At 38.0% G+C, this 20,120-nt stretch overlaps 1 protein-coding gene across 2 annotated transcripts in view; it reads left to right on the top strand.

Moving 5' to 3' along the window:
- Positions 1–20,120, top strand: part of LOC145254284 (uncharacterized) — a 160,224-nt gene that overhangs the window by 127,348 nt on the left and 12,756 nt on the right. For both annotated transcript variants that reach the window (XM_080113011.1, XM_080113012.1), the window contains one exon: positions 4,517–4,787. In XM_080113011.1, the coding sequence (XP_079969137.1) occupies positions 4,517–4,787 (271 nt within the window). The remainder of the gene's footprint in view (positions 1–4,516; positions 4,788–20,120) is intronic.

Raw genomic sequence — 20,120 nt, 5'->3', positions numbered from 1 at the left:
GTTAGTCGGGAGTATGTACATCGAAGAAGCACAAGTGTTATGAGTTCATAAGAACACATTTCATGAACGTACTTGTAAAACAGGCACCGTGATGCAACGTTGCGGCAATCGGACAAGGTTGAAGCCTTGTTAACAGTGGGGGTCTTAGTAGTCTTAAATGTTTGCCGTCATCGGCCTAAATTGTTACACATGGCAATAATTGATGCTGTTTTATTCCCGTGGACAAACAAAAGAAAAGATTGAAATGCGACAGATATGTTATACTATAGGCGTCCACTCTTCCTCAAATGTTGGGAAACAAAAGAAAAAGAGCAAAGGAATAAACAAAAGAAGATGAAATGGGTTATCAATAGATAAGAGATATGAATTGTTTGCAAAGGAAAACTGAGGTAATGTAGTTATTAAAATAACAAGGTGGGGCAGTTATTAAAATGATAAAAGAATGAACAATGGTGTGTTTAGTATTGGCAATGGATGTTTAGGAGCTCAGTGGACGACAGGGTCCAGTCGAGAGCAGTAGACGTCTCCCGAAAGAGATCGGAGAGATTGGAGTCGAAGTCGAGCGGGAGTAGATCAGGCCGAGAAGAAAATCACTGGGGTTTGACGCGAGCAGACAATTATCAACGAACAACGTCAGGGTTCCTATTTCTGCGATACACGACGGTATCACAAACACGTACACAGCGTTTAACTGATTTACATCAAGTACTCGTCCTGCGTTGTTTATCGCAGTTTATGATGTTTATCGTAGCGCGATCACGACGGTGATTAGGATACAGATAGAAAAATGTAGATCTCTATTTTTAATATCAAAAATCGAAAATGAGATAGCAAGTATTTTATGCAGGCGTAATTCCATCAATCCAATTTGGTACACGACTCAAGATTGCAATCGAAGAAACCCCGTACAACTATTGAACGTTACGATGAATATTACCAGAGGCGTCGAATTGTACTCTTGATCTTAGCTCTATTAATGCATTGGACAAATCGTGCCTGGCAGAAAGAAAGAGAGGTGAGGTAATTCCGCAGTTACCGCAGCTCAATTAATTTTCACACGAACGTCTGAAAGGTTAAAACCCTTAACCCTTTATAGGAGCAACTCATTGAAATACTTGGTGATTCACGATTTTAACCGTACAGTGTTGTTAGGTAATATTAGAGAACTTAATTACTATTGTGACTTTTCACAAATCTTTCATAATACAATACGTTATCACTAGTAATAAGATTTCATATTCGAAAAATCACGTAAATTGCTTCAGTGGATTTTTTTTAACTAAGAACAAAATTACGATTTTCAGCAAATTTAATGCAAAATGTTTCCATTGTAAGGCTCATTTTACTCTCGATAGTTCGAATTGCGTTGTCTTGCTCTTATTTATTCAATATGGCCGATAAAAATCCTACGTCTTGCTTTGTCATATTGATTTACGTGATTTTTTGGAATATGACATCTTTGTTTTGTAACGGATACGTACATCAAAGATTTTTCTGTATTTTTTTTTTAATAAGTGTAATTATAAATAAGTACCAATGTTATTTACGCCTTAATGCTATTAGGCGTGATATGAATCCGTACGAACGTCTTTATTTAATATAAATACAATGAAGCATTTACAATGAATGTGTGTGGTGCTTCGATATTATATAAGTGGATTAGGTGTAAAACAACCAAAACTAAATAAACATCTATTTAAACATCATCATCATTATCATCATCATCATCATCATCATCATCATCATCATGTGACAAGTCCCTTAACCCTCTCGGGTATGCCGACAGTAAAGTTCTACTCTATTGCTATATAAAAGATGAATATGGATGGAGCCGGGGTATGGGCCTGTGTGCCGTTGGGGTCACTAAGGGTCGCACGTTGAGTGACTCAGCTCTAAATATAATCTAGTGCTACAAGGACCTCATATGTTCCGGCTGGATGCTCCCCGTTAATCGTCCTACATCAACGCTGTGTTTAATAGATCCGCAGAACTTTGTTACTGGCGCAACTTAGTCGGAAACTTGAGTAAATGATTTGTTTTATCGCCAACCTTAAAGCAAGAAAATTTCGCTGTGAACATTAACAAATATTTATTGGAAGACAGGCGTGTAAAATAATAAAAAATGAAGTTTGTTTAATATGACGAGGGGTTTTGTATCTTCCGACGGCCAAGGTCATTTTAAAAATTGCTCTACCTCCTCACCATTCTGACATTTTGCGATGAACCAGAAGAGATGGGGCAAAGTATGTGTACAGATACTACACTCTGACCTGTTTTATCTTTCTGGTTGTCTCTCTTTGTGGCGTTTTGCGTTTAACGTACTTTTGTCACTTACGTTGGTGGAATAAAATAATAGCTATTTTGTTGTAGCACTACATTGGACCAATTCTTTTTAGCATATTATCTAGACGACGGCTTAGCATATGGAGTCTTGTTGTGTTGATGGCCCGCAGCAGTAGTTCTTTTTCTTCCCTCTTCATTTTTCGTCGATGTTAATGTGATGCCCGTTGATCTTCATCTTCTTTTCAATAGCAGCGTCTGTAAAAGATATAAAAATAACAGCACAAAATCATCAAGATTAAACAATTTGACGGCACAAAGTATTTTCTTTAGTCTACATATATAATTTAATGTATTATAAAAAAAACATGTAGGTCTTCTCTAAATACCTTCACACAGCTGTTCCAAACATGACCCGATTCAGAAACAAGAGAAAGATTTTATCCACTTTGTGTTTGACTTCCTGTCTATGACGTCATATTCTGATAAGTAGCCCCGATTCTAAAATTTAACTTGTTCATTTTCACAGCCATCATTGTACTCCTATGCAAATGAATGTCATATGTATATTAATAAGCCGTCTATAGACGAACGTTTTACTTTTTGTGGCAAAAGTAATGAAAAACGTGACTTACACTAGCGACGGCGCCTTTGTCTATCCTGTCGGGTGACGGAATCAATAAAGGAAAGAGAAAAGAAAACCTTTCGTCTATAAACGGTTTATTAATATACATATGGCATTAATTTGCATACGAGAACAATGACTACTGTTGTGAAAAAGGATGACTGCGATGAATAGGACTGACAGAGAAAGCACAATGCAGTCTTCTTTTTTGGCACAGCTGAGAGTCAGAACGGTCGGTAAAGATTACAGTTGAAAATCGGAGTTGGCAAGATGAAGTTTGGACGAATATTATTATTATTATCATTATTATTATTATTATTATTATTATTATTATTATTATTATTATCATTAACAACAGCAACAACTCTTAGTTTCATTCACTTTTTCTTGATTCCGTCACTCGACAAGATAGACAGAGGCACCGTCACTTGTATAAGTCACGTTTTTCATTACTTTCGCCACATAAACCGTTTGTTCCCTCAGTTGTGCTGTTATTATTTTCCATATAGTGGATAAGCACATGATAGACCTATAGTTGCTGGGGGGCGGTTCCTTTCTCTGTGTCCTTCTGTATCAGTGTTTCTCTGTGTCCTTCTGTATCAGTGTGGTGCTGCAGGATAGACAGAGGCGCTGTCGCTTGTATAAGTTACGTTTTGCATTACTTTCGCCGCATAAACTGCGGTCTTTATTAAACGAGATGTATGTCTGCAAAACGCACAAATTTGAAATAACAACGAAATATCTTATTTTTATTATTGGAATCCTTTTGAGATGAGTAATTTATATATTTGCCTCACAAAGGCCAGAGGAATGGGTTTGACCTTTACTCCTGATCTGAAATGGAACACGTACATCAAGTCTGTTGCCAAGGTCGCTGGAAAGATGGTGGGATCCTTCTACCGCTCCAGAAGATATCTCACTACTGATGCAATTCTCTATCTGTATAAAAGCCAAGTACGTCCAAGGATGGAATACTGTTGCCATATCTGGGCAGAAGCTGCTAAAAACAGCCTATCCTGCCTTGACAGAGTACAAAATAGACTTCGTGGCTTAGTGGGGATGCCCTTTTCTCTACCCTGCAACCTCTCTCCCACAGAAGAGACGTTGCGAGCCTATCCTTGTTTTATCGTTATTTCCATGGCAGGTGCTCGTCTGAAGTCCAATCTCTGGTCCCCCCTCGTCAATCTTTCACGAAAAACACCCGTTTAACTGAATCCACTGTCAAAAGTTTCCCCCACTCTTTATCTGTGCCTAAATCAAAACGTGGATTCCATGAACAAAGCTTCTTTCTTAGAACTGCACGCCTGTGGAACTCTGTTCCGTCTGCCTGCTTCCCACCGGACTACAACTTGGATGTGTTCAAGTCCAACGTTAACAAATTCCTAATGAACCGCCCCCTTAAGTAAACACTTCATCAAATCTCCACACTAACGTAATGTACTTGCAATAACCCTTATCCCTGAGTGGCTTCTGAGCCTTGATAAGTGGTGATCACTGTGTAAAAAAAAAAAGGAATAGTTAACCGAAAACGTCGTGAAACAACAACAAAGAATAGGATAACAGTCCGCAAATAAATGAATAAATAATGAAATATCTTTGCTCTTCTTGCAGGTTGGTTTTATTTGCCGAACCCTAAAGATGACGATGGTCCACCACCTTGCTACGAAGATGCCCAAGCAGTTGCGCATGCGCACGCAAAGGCCGTCATCACCATGTCGGAGGCGACAGCACTTCACATACCTGATAGTTCAACATTCAGCGGTGAGGATAACTATGAAGCACGGCCCGTTGAACCCGGAAGAATCCTAAAAGTGTTAGAATCGGATCTAAGACCAACAAAAAGGACGCACAGGCCACCGAATGGTTTCGCAAATAAAACACGGTAAGAGAGATAGCGGTTGTGTCCAAAAATTCAGTACGCAAAGTTAAGACTCCGGAGGTGGATCGGTTTACCTAAATATGGAATGGAAATCAGTGAACATGAAACGAAATACAAAACCACATGGAAATAATTTATTTCAAAAAATTATTTTAGTTTTAGCATTTATTGTGCTATCATGAAACAATTAAAACTAATAATTTCTCATCTTTTTATATTTCTACAAATAGTGGGGGGGGGTTAACTCGTGTTATCACGAGAAAAACTGATTAGAATTTTTATTATTTACATTTCTATAAATGGTGACTTTTTGAAATAATATATCTTTCACAAGTTTTATCACAGAATTTTCTCATAAATTATGTATAAAAGTTTTTATTAACATTTCTTGTGTTATCAAAAATAAACTTATTTTAAACATTCGTATAAAAAGTTTCTTAAAATGAATAAATGGAATTTTGTTATGAATAATGTACGAGGGGCGTGCAATAAGTAATGCCCCTAACCCACTTCCAATTGTCTGATCTAGCTGAAATTTTGCATGTGCAATGATTTATATCTCTACGGGTTATGTGACAAATTACAGATCTGAACAAATTCTGGTTTCTGTTTTACAGCTGTTTGAACTGAGTCATGTGTGAAATGGAGCCTGTTGAATGTCGAGCAGTCATCCGGTTTTTGTATTTGAAAGGATGCACATCACAGGAGACTTTTGATGAAATGAAAGAAGCTTATGGTGATAATGCCCCATCATATGACCTTGTAAATCGCTGGTATATTGAATTCAAACATGGCCGGAAGTCTGTGGAAACAGCTCCCAAACTTGGTCGCCCCCCCCCTCTGCCATTGATGAAGCATCTGTCTGTCAAGTTGAGGCTGCCATTTTGGAAGATCGGCGCATTACTATTCGCCAAATAGCCCAAGATGTCAAGATTAGTAAAGGGTCTGTGGAAACAATCATTCATGACCATTTGCATATGCATAAGGTGTCTGCCAGATGGATTCCCAGGTTGCTTACACCATTCCAGAAGCGAGAACGTGTTGAGTGCTCGAGGATGAATTTGGAGATGTGCCAAGAAGATGAGTCAAAGTTTTTCAAAATACTGATTACACAGGATGAAACCTGGGTCCATCACTATTATCCAGACCAAAGCCCAGTCAATGTAGTGGAAGCACTTGGACTCACCACCTCCAAAGAAGGCAAGGGTGCAGCCCTCCGCTGGCAAGATCATGCTCACAGTCTTCTGGGACCAGGACGGAGTAGTGATGACAGATTTCCTGGCAAAGGGTACCACAATTACAGGAGCCTATTATGCTTCACTTTTGAGGAAATTAAGGAAAGCTATCAAAATAAGAGGCGGGGCAAGATCAGCAAAGGTACCCTCCTCCTGCAGGACAACGCTCCGGTCCACAACTCGCATGTCGCCAGATCAGAAGCACGGGCATGTGGTTATGAAATCCTCCCTACTCTCCTGACCTTGCACCCTCTGACTTTCACCTCTTCCCAGCCATGAAGTTGTTTTTGAAAGGAAAGCATTACCCAGATCATGCAGCCTTTATTTCTCAAGTCACGTCGTGGTTGGAGGACCAATCTGGGATGTTCTACAAAAACTGTCTCCAGAGCTGCATCAAACGATGGGAGAAATGCATATCTCTGGGTGCTTCCTATGTAGAGAAAGACTAATAACTGTGCCAAGTTTCGTTGCTCTACTGCTATGGAAAGTGGGTCTGGGCCATTACTTATTGCACTCCCTCGTATTACTTTTTTGAAATAAAATATTTCCATATGAATATATTTTAAATATTAAAATAATATTTATAGAAATGTAAAAAATAAAAGTTTATTATTTTTTTGTTTTATTTTATTTTTTTTTTTTTGTTTCATGATAAAACAAGAAGTGGTTTCATATGATTTCGTTTTTCGTTTCATGCTTTGTGACTTCCATTTCATATTTAGGTAAACCGATTATATTTCCGGCGTCTTAACTTTGCGTACTGAATTTTTTGGATATAACCGAGAGAGCGCAGAAACAACTCGTTCGTTTTCAGTAGTGAGAAATGTAGCCAAATTTCCGTTGTAAATTTCAATGTAGTTTCATGGCATAATATCTATTAATCTTTCAGATTGAACAAAAACAGGAATTGGTTCTCAGATAGATATGAAAATCTCCACTCTTTATGCTTATTAGGCGAACAAAGAACAAAGTAAAATATTTGTTTTTGTCCCCGTTGTTAAGACAAGAAAAGGTATACAAGGTGGAATGATGAAATTGTCGCCCTAGAAAAGATGATTTGATTTCATTTGCGTTTGATGAATACTGGTTTTCTTTTTTGTTGCTGACCTCTACTAGTTGATATACGGCATAATCGCGTTGACACACCGGTTCTCGTCAGTTAAGCAAAGTTGAGCCTGGTTATTACTAAAATGGGTGACCAATTTGCGAATTCCGGGCACTGTTTATAGGATGACGTCGACACCTCTCTGCAAGAGTTGCAAAAACCTAACATCGTCATTTCCCCTAACGGGCATATACATGCGACTGGGGACTGCTTGTGAATTTCATACTCCCATGGAATTTCCTTTTTTGTCGGAAGCCAGTTAAACCCGAATAAGATTAGTGTCGACCGACACATCTACTAGTTGGCCAGTTGTGTACAGATTCCAAGAGCAATAGGAGCCTTCTATCATGTTTGAAAATGACACAATGTTTAACAAGCGAAATCGGAGATGCGCCACTGTACAACTCATGCTCTCTACTGATTCAAGTTATGACTATTGCGAGCACCCTAAAAATGCATCCCTGGGTTGCCACGAATAACAGGGACGTACTCAGGGTGATGAAATCAAAGTTTATGGTCACGGTTATGGTCTTTGGTGTGGTGTCAAGTGAGGGCTACATCATGCCACTTCACATTTTTGAAGTCGGCTTTAAAGTCAACACCAAAGTGTACCTGGATGTGCTGAAGAGTGTGATGATCCCCTGATGCAATCAGATGGCTGCTGGCAGACCATGGCTGTGGCAGTAGGACTCGGCACCGGCCGACAAGTTCAAAGAGACCAAGTCTTGGCTTCAGGAGTGCTACGACATTGTACTCTTCATTAACTGCACCATTTCTCCCCCAACCTGAACCGGCTAGACTACTTCGTTTGGTCATACATCGAGAGCAGCACCAACATGACCTCCCACAACACAAAAGCCAGCCTGATTGCTGCTATCTGCCGAGTATTCGTAGAGCTCCTGCCGGCGCTTGTGGAAAAGGCATACTCCCAATTTCGGACCTGTATCGAGGCGGTCATTGAGGCTGAAGTCGGCTACATTGAATTGATTTTTTTCGATAAAGTTTTAAAATAAAGCTGCAGTGTTGTTTTCATAAAGACAACAACTTTATCTTTCCACCCTGTTTGATTTTGTTCGATTTTGTTGACGGTTGTTGTAAAATCTGAAATCAATGTGTCTTATGGCGTGTTTTGTGCGAAATAATTTTAATCATTTAATATTTTTAAAAAAAAAAGAATGCATAACATTATTCTGTTTTCTAAACTTTCAAATTAAACTTATGAAATAGTGTTTTCAAAAACGTGAATACGTTTCTGTATTTGTTTTGGATTTTTTTAGATGAGGAGTGATAATTTGTATTATTTAGACTATTATTTCCATTTTAAAATGTTATTATCACAATGTTTCAGCCGATTAAACATCCCACCATCTTCAGGTTTACCGTGAATCGATACTGAACTTCAAACTGGGCCCTTTATTTGACTCACATGAGAAAGAGACGAAACAAATAAATGCTGGTTTTGTATCCTTTGACCAGACTCGTTTTCAGGCGAGATGGAGAAAAATACATAATTATGTTATTATGTAACATAGCCCGTATGAGCGCGTATGAAAATAACAGCAACAGCCGAAGGATGGATGGCAAGCGATTGCATTAGCAGCAGGAGCAGCGTTTGAACGCGTATGCAAATTGGCAAGTGTGCTCGGGCTTGCATCCAAAGAAAAAGAAGAAAAGACACTTCGTAGTGAGGGAGAAACAAAGTCGGCGCTGAAGAAGACGGACGTGTAAAATGAAGGAAGAAGAAAGAGTGCGGTGGAAAAAGATGGACGTATAAGAAATGACTGTCTAATGACGGCATGTAGTGAAGAAGAAGCAAGAGACTTTTAAGCTGGTGTCGAGACGGGAGAGTAACGGTAATAAATGATTTTGTTAAAACAAGAAAAAACAACCCGGATTTTTATTTATTTACTTTGTATGTTTGTTCCTGTGATAAGTGTAACATCATTTTACAATTAAAGTCATCCGTAACTAAAAATAATCTGTTTTCCTTAAATAAATAAGTCCACATAGACACGTGGCACAGCAGATAAAGTCAGTAGAAAAAATCAGTTCGAAGTAATAATCTACTGGAAGTTAAAGGCTTAATCGTCATCACAGGCTATACTAAGAATAAAAAAGCTGAAGAAACAAGAACAACCTACCCCCGTGGATTCTCCGTCGATAAAATAACGGATTCAATTCGAAATTCGGTATAGGTATAAATTCCCGAGTTTGATAAGATGCACCTGAAGATAGTAGATGGTACATCGGCTGAAACGTTGGTTACTTATAGGTGCCAAAATATTAAATTTAGAATGTAGAATCCTTGAGATTTCAGATATGCTATTGGGAGTAAGTGAAAATTATAATATTAATAATTTTAATACTAATATCATTATTAATAGTAATAAATACTTATAGGTTTCAAAATTGTTATGCAAAATTTCCCCAAATGTGTCATGAAGAACCTCGGCATGACAAGTATGCTACTGAATTGTACAATTAAAACTAATAGCAATACTAAAGCAGCTAATATTACTACTACTATTAAATAATAATAATAATAATAATAATAATAATAATAATAATAATAATAAGTTAAACCCCCTCTTTTTGTGTGCATGGCACTATAAACTGGCACCACATCAAATAAGTAAGGAGAGTTAAGGAGGAGGGAAAGACCGAGGAGAGAAAGCACCAGCCAGACCTCTGCTGGAAAAAAGGACTCGTACCTTGGGGAGGCTTATTGCCGCTCAAATTCCAATGAAGACTAATGGTCGCTGCCAATGAGGAACTAATGGTAAACGGCTGTTGCGAAAATGCAAATTCATCTGTAAATGTTATCGAAAGTGGTGTAGAGTACTGGAAATCTGAGGAGATTTTTTGTCACTCAGACTCCAAATAACACCACAAGTTGTTCTCAAAGAGTAATCATTGATGATGACTTGTGTGACTACTCATAGTGAGTAAAATAATAATTTATGCAATATGACATTTAAAAGTAGAAATAAGACTTCATCCAAAAAATGGACCGACAAAGCCTGAACAAGAAAACTTAACTGGAAACCAGATCAACAAACTAAAAAAGAAGCTAAAGTTTCATTTCACTTACAAGAGAACAGAAAACTGAAGGAATAGCGAAATGAGAAACATGAAGAACTAAAACGAAAGACAGAAAAGGATGTGAGATTAAGACGATATAAATACAAATCCGAACGGTGCAAACAACACAGGACCTTTGAACACAATGAAAGCTTATTTTATCAAAATGTAAACAGAGAAAGTACAAAAAAGGAGCAGGCGGACGTGACAGAAATAAAACGCTTCTGGAGCAAGATAGGGGAAGACTGCAAAACCACAATAGAAATGCGAGGTGACTGAAAAACATGAAAGGAACATGAAATTATCAGAAGTACGCTCAGAAAATGGTAAACTAGAAGACACTAGACCAAGATTTAATACATGAATAGAGGTAATGAAAGGCTAATGCAAAAAGCTGAGAAAATGTGTCTATTAAACAGGTGTACCAGTGTGGGTGAGCAAAAGAAAAATCAAATAATTATATGAGCAATGAAAAGGGAACGATCTCAGGCAACTTCAGACCAATAACCTATTTACCAAGTACGTTGAAAATCTTAAATTCGGACGGAATGCAAAGTATGAGGTATTACTTTTGGAACGCCCTTTGTAGGATAACTATATCAAAGGAAAACAGCAAATATAGACTCTGTGGATAAAGAGACAAAACAGTTAACCACATAATAAGTGAATGTAGCAAACATGCTCCAAAGAATAGACACAACTTAGTGAGAACGGCAGTGCATTAATAACTATGCAAACAACTACATTTTGAACATGCTAACAAATGGTGCAAATATAAACTGGAGGTGATTCTGGAAAACGAAAATCGCAAAATATTCTAGGACATGGTGGTGCAAACATATAAACCTATCGAAACAAGGCGACCAGATGTCATAATAGTCAACAAGAAGGAAAAATCCTTCAAAATCATAGATTTTGTCGTCCCAGCAGGGTGGAGATCAAAAAGATATAGAACAAAGTAAATACATGGAACTTGTTACAGAACTGTAAGGGATATGCCAATATAACACTTATAATGGGAGGAGCACTAGGAACATTCCCAAAAAATTTTGAAAATGGGAAAAATTGAAATCAAAAGGAAGATTGAGACGTTGTTTCATTGCTAGCAGCAACCATTGGTCTTCTCTGGGGTTTGGATGTAAATAAGCTTTATTTCCACCTAAACCACAGAGAAGACCAAGGGTTGCTGCCAGCAAATAATACAACGGACTAAAATTTTGAAAACAGCTAAAGGAAACCCCTTGAATGCGGGTGAAAAAAATACTAACTAGTAACATGGAAGCTGTTATAGAAAAAAACACAGGAACATAAAAAGCACAATATCACAAAAACCCAAGAGAACTGAAACTGCAAAAGATTTTATAAACTGCCCCATCCTTCCTAAAAAGATGATAGGACCAGTCCCGATATATACTACACAAAATAGCCGTGTAGAGTAAAGGAGGAAGAAAAGACAAAGCAGGAAGAGCACTAACTAACTTCCACTGGAAAACTACAGAATACTGGGAACTTGGGGAGGCTTGTTTCCATCCAAGCCACAGGGAGGGCCAATGGTCGCTGCCAGCAAGTAATCAATGGTAAACGGCCGTTGCGATAACAAAAAAATTATTTTCAGTGGTGAACAAAAGGCGTGGAGATTACTTGAAATTTTGGGAAACTTGTTGTCACCGGTACACCAAGGCACGCCACCGATTATTGCCAGCAAGTAATCATTAATGATAATCTGTGAGATAATAGAATTGATAATAATAACAGCACTGCACTGATAAAAAAACAGCTAAAACTTCAAGAAAAATCCCCAAGTGCAGAAACCAAATCATGTAACCAGGTAAAGTTAATCAACCAAGCATTGAAATCGAAACAGAACAGAAAATATAGAAAAAACATTGCACTGACCCCAAAAATCGTGGCACCAGTCTCAGTTACTACCACATAAGATGGTCAAGGATGAAAAACGATGAAGAACACCATTCAGATTTTTACTTGAAGAGGCTTAATGCAACTCAAATCCCGAAGGAAGCGCATGGTAATTATTTACTGGAAATGAATGTTTAAAAAAAACTGTTAACGCCAAGTGATTTGCAACAGTTATCGAAAAAGGTGGAAAGTATTGGAAATCTGGGCAAACTTGCTGTCATTCAGACTTCAAAGAACAAAAGAACATCGTTTGTTATTGCCAATGGGCAATCATTGACAATTACTCATGCGAAAACTCCTAAATAAATAACAAACATTTATTTGTTGCAAAACCGTTCAATCATTATAATGTACATTTTGTAACCATAGTCGAGAACTAAGAGATTTAGAACGAAATAAGATTGGTGGTTGTGCTTCATGACGAATAGCAAGCAATGGACCTTTTCGCTTCCCTACTTCCTCTTTCTCACACAAGATACGTTGCGAGCCTATCTCTGCTCTATCGTTATTTTCATACCAGATACTTGGCTGAGCTTCAATCAATGGTCCACTGGCAAAAATTCGGAAAAAATATTCGTTTAGCCACAACAATTTCCCTTATTCTCTATCAGATCCTAAAACTAAACGAAAATTCCATGAGCAAAGTTCCTTTCCTAGAACTGTCTATCTGTTAAACACAATGCCGTGGGGTTGCTTCCCAGCTGACTATAACAAGGTTGTATTCAAATCTAAGTTCTTGTTGGGCCGTCCTCTTATATAATCAAACTATACACGGATCATCATAGTGTTGTTTTGCAGTCTACCCTCACTCATTACCATTTATCATCGAATGGTACTTGGGTCTTGATAAGTGATGACCCTCTAGTAAAAAAAAGCACTCTCGTTTCTCAACTCTCTAGGATGGGGAGCCGTCTCTTCTCACACCAGTTCGACTGACTGAACTAGATTTTTTTATGTCTCCATTGCATTCACGCAATCAAAGCAACTAAACTGACCAAATCGGACAAATTTTGGCTTTTCCTGGCTCCCAAAGTCAACACAGATTAGACCATTCCTGTAATGAACCAGTCCTTGTTGATTTTGCAGTGGGGGGTTATTTCTGTACAGTTCTAGGAGGTTCACCATTCCCAGGCTTTGCTTTTTCTCTTTGAGAAGGGATTAGTTTATTGCTAATCACCTGAGGTGCCATTACGAGGAAATGCCAATGGACTGCCTAGGCACATTTTGCATGTCAGAGTGTCCTTTCTCGAGGGCGCTGATTTCTCAATCCCACTTTCCGACCCTGGTTTCTAAGTTCTTGCAGTGATAGAGAACTAAATCTTATTTGGCTTTTCCAATAATATAGGCACGTGAATACCAAACTTTTTCAAAGCAAAACCCGTGAAAATGTCAATAAGCTCTATGGGAGTTAACGATCATCTCACTGATAATGGGTAAAATGGATCTTGACTTCATAATTCTCAAACGCACTCCTATTTTCTTCTTTAGTCCTCACATTTCACGGCCGATATTTCTGACAAAGTGAGAATAATTGCTGTTTTTTGGACTGACCATTATTTTGAGCGAGAATACTAAGAAATAATTTTTAATCCTCTCACAGTATTCGTCATTATTAATCTGTCAATCTAGACATTTCATTAACACTTACAACTGTTCTTAAGCCCTTGATTAATGGTGACAATATTAAAAATTTTAAATAAATAAAACTGGTTTGAAAAAAAAATCATCTCGTCGACAAAGTTATTTTTTCCTCTGCGTTATTTTCTAATCGCATCATAAACAAACATCGACCTCTCACTTTTCAACCCATAATTTAACAGACAGCTGTAATAATTTCTTTTACTCACTAGGAGTAGTCACACAAACCACCATCAAAGATTTCTCTTTGAAAACAACTTGTGGTGTTCCCAGGAGTCTGAGTGACAACAAGTCTCTCCAGATTTCCTACTACTCTCCACCACTTTCGATAACCTTTACAGATGAATTTGCATTATCATTATAGCCGCTTATTATTGATTTTTTTGTTGGCGGCGACAACTGGTTTTCACTGGAATTTAGGTGCCCCCCCTCAATGTTCTTTGCAGAGATCTGGCTTTCTCTCCTTGGTCTTTCCATCCTCCTGGACCCTCCTCGCTTATTTTGTATGGCATTAGTTAACTTTTCATGATTCCATGTGATGCTGCTTAGTGTTTTACATCTGTAGTATTTTCTGTGTGTCCAGTTTGTGCATGTAGCTCATGTGTTCGTGTTAGTCTCTGCATTCAAGGGTTTTCCTTAATATTTCATCCGTTTTCATTACTGTTATCCGTTGTATTTTATCATATGCCTTTTAACTCTCTGCCCAGTTCAGTGTATTTGCTGTTTCTCTGTCTCCTTGGTCTTCACTCTGTGGTCTGCTGGGATGGCTAAATCTACAATCTGACAGGTCTTTTCTTTCTAATTAACAAGTATGACATCCGATCTCTTTGCTTGGATGCGTTTATCCGTTTTTATATCCATGTCCCATCGACTTCTATGACATTCGTTTGCAAGTACTGTTGTCGGTTTGTGTTGATACCATTTTTTGGGGGGGGTGTTCAAGATTCGGTTGTTTACATAATTCCCAATGTACTGCCTTTCCCATTTGATTGTGTCTATTCTTAAATTTTTTTTTTATATAGGAGTCACCACTTATCAAGGCCCAGAGGCCACTCGAGGATAAGGATTAATGAGTGTACAGTAGCCAATGGGATAATATCATAGTTTGCTGCATTCGCTTATTGTGTTGTTTATTGTTTCGTCTCTTTGTCCACATGGTCTACGTTTGTTGTTTTCTTGCATCTTGCCGATCCTTGCTTTGGTGTAGTTGTTTTTAATTGCATTATTTTGTGTGGCTGTTATTAGAGATTCAGTTTCTCTGTTTAGGTTTCCTTTCCGTAGCCATTTCCAAGTGTTTTCATCTTTTGTCATCCTTATGAATCGTCCGTGTAGTTGTTTCTCTTTCCATTTTTTCTTTTTTCGTCTTATCCCTTGTTTCTTCTGTTTCTGTTTTGTTTGTGCTTTCAGTGTCTTTTGCTGCAATAATTATTCTTTTGATGTTTTGCATTTTGTATTTTTCTAATTTTTTTTCTTGTGTCATTTACCCAGTCTTCTATACAAACCAGCCCTCTTCCTCCACCTTTCCTTTTCATATAGTCGGTCAGTATCCTCCTTTGGGTGTAGTGCATTGTGCATAGTCATGAGTTTCCTTGTTTTCTGGTCGAGATGCCTCAGTCCTTATTTTGATCCAACCTATAAATGATCCAGAGTAATTCACTAGCGACACTACTATGTGTTTATACTTTTAATTAGGTTTCTACTATATAGTTTAGTTTTCAGGAGTTTTATTGATCTTCTGAGATATTCCTTTCCAATTTTCTCTCTCATTTCTGTTACTGTGATGGTGTCTGCTTCTAGAATGCCCAAATATTTGTAGTTATCATGTTCACCAAGTTCCCTCATCTCCATTGGTTGGGTAGTATCATACCTTCTGTTGCTTCCAGTTTTCCCCCTTCTCATGATCAGCAGTGCGCATTTTCAATACCGAATTCCATCCGGATATCCTGGCTAAAGATTCTAGTTATGTTTATTAGCGTCTCTAATTCCTTCTTGATTTTTGCAAACAACTTCAACTCATCCATGTACATTAGGTGGTTCATTCTTTCATCTTTATTTAGTGAACTTGTATCTGACTTGGCATTTTCTTAGTCATGATGTCCCTCAGCAATATACTATGATGAACAATAATGGTGATTGGGAATCACCTTGGAAGATGTCTCTTTGTATTTTAATCTCAGTTATGTATTGTCCATCAGCGTTCATTTAAAGTCTTCATTGCATTTTCTATTAAGTTGATCATCTTGCTTGGTATTTTGTACATTCTCAGGCATTCTATTATTCGTGCTTGTGGGATCCTGTCATATGCTTTTTTGTAGCCGATCCATGCCATGGCTAAGGTTTTTTTTCTACGTTTTACCTCCTTCAGAATCCTTTGGTCTATATATAATAGGTCATGTGTTCCTCTTTTTCTTTTTTAGCATCCTTTCTCTTCCTCGGGAAGTAGCCTGTGATATGAAGGCAATGATAAATTTGTTCCCTCAGTTGTGCTGTTGATATTTTCCACATTGTAGGTAAATATCTAATAGGTTTGTACTTGCTGGGGATGGCTCCTTTTTCTGCATCCTATTGCATCAAAGTGGTTTTACCTTTGGACATCCATTCTGGTACGCGTGTTTCTCGGATACATCTTTTTTCAGGTTGTTGTTGTTTTTTGTTTTGTTTTTTTTTGTTTTTTTTTAATGAATAATACGACACATTTCTTACTTATTTTTATCGAGTGAAGCTGACATTCTTTATTCGAGTTTTTCTTTCTATCGACATATGTTGTTGGCCCGCATTTTAACCGCGTATCGAATAAACAACGAGGAAAACAAGTTGAATGTATATTTGTGTTGTGCTGATTTTCAGGTCAGAACGTCACGCGGAGTATGTGAAATGAATACCCTGTCGCCCAGGAACTGACATTATGTAATTCAGTTTAAAAAAATTAAAACAGCGTGAAAAAGGCCAGACAAAAACATTTACCTAGTTTTCAAGAATATAATCATATTGGAGTTGATTTACTTCGTTTATCATTCTATCGTAATGTCTTTGTGTTTATCTCTGCATGTCTACGTTATTTCATATCAACCAATTATACTCATGTAAATTACGATGTGTGTGTGCGTGTGTGCGTGTGCGTGTGCGCGTGCGTGTGTGTGTGTGTGTGTGTGTGTGTGTGTGTGTGTGTGTGTGTGTGTGTGTGTGTGTGTGTGTTTTACTCATTTTCACCTCATATTGCCACTTGCATGTAAGGAGATACTAATTGGGATCGTGCCCAACAGGTGACTGAGGGGAGTTAAGCGGCGAGATATCTGTTCACATAACTTCTCCAGGTTAGTACAGCCAGGGAAGCAAGAAACAGGTAGGGAATTCCAAAGTCCAGCAGTCCGAATAAGAAATTATTAGAAAGCTTTCCAGCATCTAGAGACCTCAAAAGTATAGGAGTATGATGCTTGTTGGATTAATCGGGAGTATGTATTTCGATGGGGGAACAAGTGATGTGAGTTCATCAGAGCACATCCCATTAAAGTGCTTGTAAAACAAACGCAGTGATGTAACATTCTGGTGATGGGACAGAGGTTGTAGCTTGGCTGAGAGTGTGAGACATATTAGATTTGAGACCTTTATAAATCCTAAGAGTGAAAGACTAGTGCCAGATGTTTCAGCCAATATGTGACAACAATACTCCATGCATATGTGAATTGTGGCTTTGTGAAGATATAGGATGCTCTTGTTGCGAGTAATTTTCTCGCATGGTAGAAAATACCCACCTTCTTTGCAGCAGTGTCAAGCCAAGGAGTTTGAAAGATGTGTTCTCGGGTAAAGTGTTATTTGTCATAGTAACCGATAGTTGAGAAGACATTTTGTAGTTGTTAAAAGGAAAGAAGCTTAGTCTTAAAATAAAATGTTACCACCCACTTATGGCAGAATTCAACTACCGACTAAAGGTCGTTGTCGAGAGTTTCTGCAATTACCTTGGATATGTGTACATTCGTTTTACCTTCTATTATAAAACGTAGTACAAGCAGCAAATACACAGTTTTATCAGGGAGGTACTTTATGAATATCAGGAATAATAAAGGTCCAACGATCGGTCCCTGTGGTATACCTGCATTAATATCATGTTGTTTAGACATATGGCCATTAAGGACAGCTTCAATTTTTCTATTGTCTTCGAAGGATCTCATTATGTTGAGTATTCGTCCAGAAATATCACAGGATTTAATTTTTTTAAAAGCCCTTCATACCAGAACTTGGATATATCAAGAGCTCTAGTTCCCCTGTCTTATCCAGTGCATGATATATGCGTTCAGAGATGACGGTTAAAATATCTGCAGCAGAACGGGCTTACCTAATGCTTGTCAGAAAGAAGCTTGGCATTTACAAAATTGCAGACTAATAATCGATTTATTAAAGACTCAAAGATTTTAGCAAAGAGGGGCAGGAGACTGATGGAGCGATAATTGAGCGGGTCAGCTCTTTCAGTAGAATTACTGAATATGGGTACAACAGAGCCTATTTTACAACTGATTTTTTCAAGTACTCTAATCACTGCGCCACAGATCCTTGTGAATACTCTTCTGAAGGTTGATGGTTCAATTCTCAGTGTGGACAGCCGAAAAATAGAATTGCAAATTACTTAGAACCTCTATTCAGTCATGGCTGGCGGAACGAGAGAATGCTACCCTCGAGAAATAAATAAAGTGTTCCTTTCGAAATTCCATCCAAATTCACAGTTCAACAGAAACATTCTCAAGTTCGATAAGATACACCTGAAGAAGGTTGGAGGTTACATCAACCGAAACGTTGTGAAAATGGTACTCAAGATTGTAATGAATAAAAAAAAGAATGGTTGTCAGCTATTCCGGCATGAAATCTGAAGTCGAGGCGACCAAAACGAAAGCGGGGTTTTTGAAAATTGAAAATTGAAAGCGTCAAGAAAAGGAAAGATTAAATTCGTGTCGAGCTTTGAGACTTGAAAGCGTCGAGAAATGGAAATATTAAACGATTCGCGTCGAATTTCTCTCTTCGAACTTAACAGATTCCCCACTCGTGTCGTCCGGCTATGGGATTCGACAAGAATTCAACATGACTACACACATACACACATAGACACAGCTATTTTCATACATATGTACGTAAAACCATCCTGTTTGACATGCATCGATTTTCATATCAATGAGGTTTCGCTCCCCAAAAAAGACATTATAAAAAAACCTGAAGTTGAGAAAGCGGGAAAGTCGTGTATTTGCAACGGAATTGAATAGGTTGAACGAACGCTGAGAGCTAATGTTTTTTGTTTGTTTGTTTGTTTTTTGTTTTTCGTTGTTTTTGTTTTGTTTTGTTTTGTTGTTTTTTTTTTCAATCACAAAGATCGGCAGTAATCTGAAGAATCAAAATAAAATAAAACGAATTTTGTCTTAGTAGCATTAAATGTTATTATCCATTTACATTCCCATTCATACAGATTGGAGGTTATTTTCTAAGGTTTCAGACATTGCCTTGGATATGTGCAAATCCATTGTTCTCAAATGTCTGATATAGATCGTTCCATCATCAGCAAGTATACACATCTCGGACACAATCTTTAACACACAATCGCAACAAGCGCGAGCCAGACAAACTGCTGCAAAGGCAAAACATGAAACACTATATGAAAACAAGACTCTCATTGCCACATCACTGCCCCCCCCCAAAGAGTGAGACCAAATAAAAAGACCGAGGAACTGACCAGGCCTCCGCCGGATAAGAGCGAAGAGAGCTGGGACTTTAAGGAGGTTTATTGCCACTCAAATTCCAGTGAAGATCAATAGCCGCTGCCAACGAGAAATCAATGGCAAGCAGCTGTTGCGATAATGCAAATTCATTTGCAAATGTTATCGAAAGAGGTGGAGAGTACTTGAATCTAGGGGAGACTTGTTGTCACTCAGCTTCCAGGGACACCACAGGGTGTGTTCACGGAGAGATCTTTAATGACCTGTGTGAAAGCTCCTTGTGAGCCTATAAATAAATAAATAAAGATGGTTGGAATGCAGTGAAAAATGGTATGAGCATGTTCCAGAAGGGGTAGTGGAGACTGATAATATAAAATTATTGTGGGATATGAATATCCAATGTGATAATTTGATTGAACCAAAGAGACGGTAGTTAATCTTGTTGAAAAAAAAAGGAACACAAAGCAATAATCATTGATATAGCTGTGTCAGCTGATATGGAGGAAAAAGAAAAGAAGATCGAAAAATACCAAGACTTGAAAAGGAAGATAAAGAGATTGTGGAAGTTGAAGAAGGTAGAAATTGCACCTTTTGTGATGGGAGCCCTATGAAGTGTGACAAAAGGGTTTGACAAGTGGATTGAGAAAATTGGGATCCATTGCAA

The sequence above is a fragment of the Euprymna scolopes genome, chromosome 3 (genome assembly GCF_053919585.1).
Source record: "Euprymna scolopes isolate OS-2025 chromosome 3, ASM5391958v1, whole genome shotgun sequence".
NCBI lineage: Eukaryota > Metazoa > Mollusca > Cephalopoda > Sepiida > Sepiolidae > Euprymna > Euprymna scolopes.
This window is presented reverse-complemented; position numbering and strand designations above follow the sequence as displayed.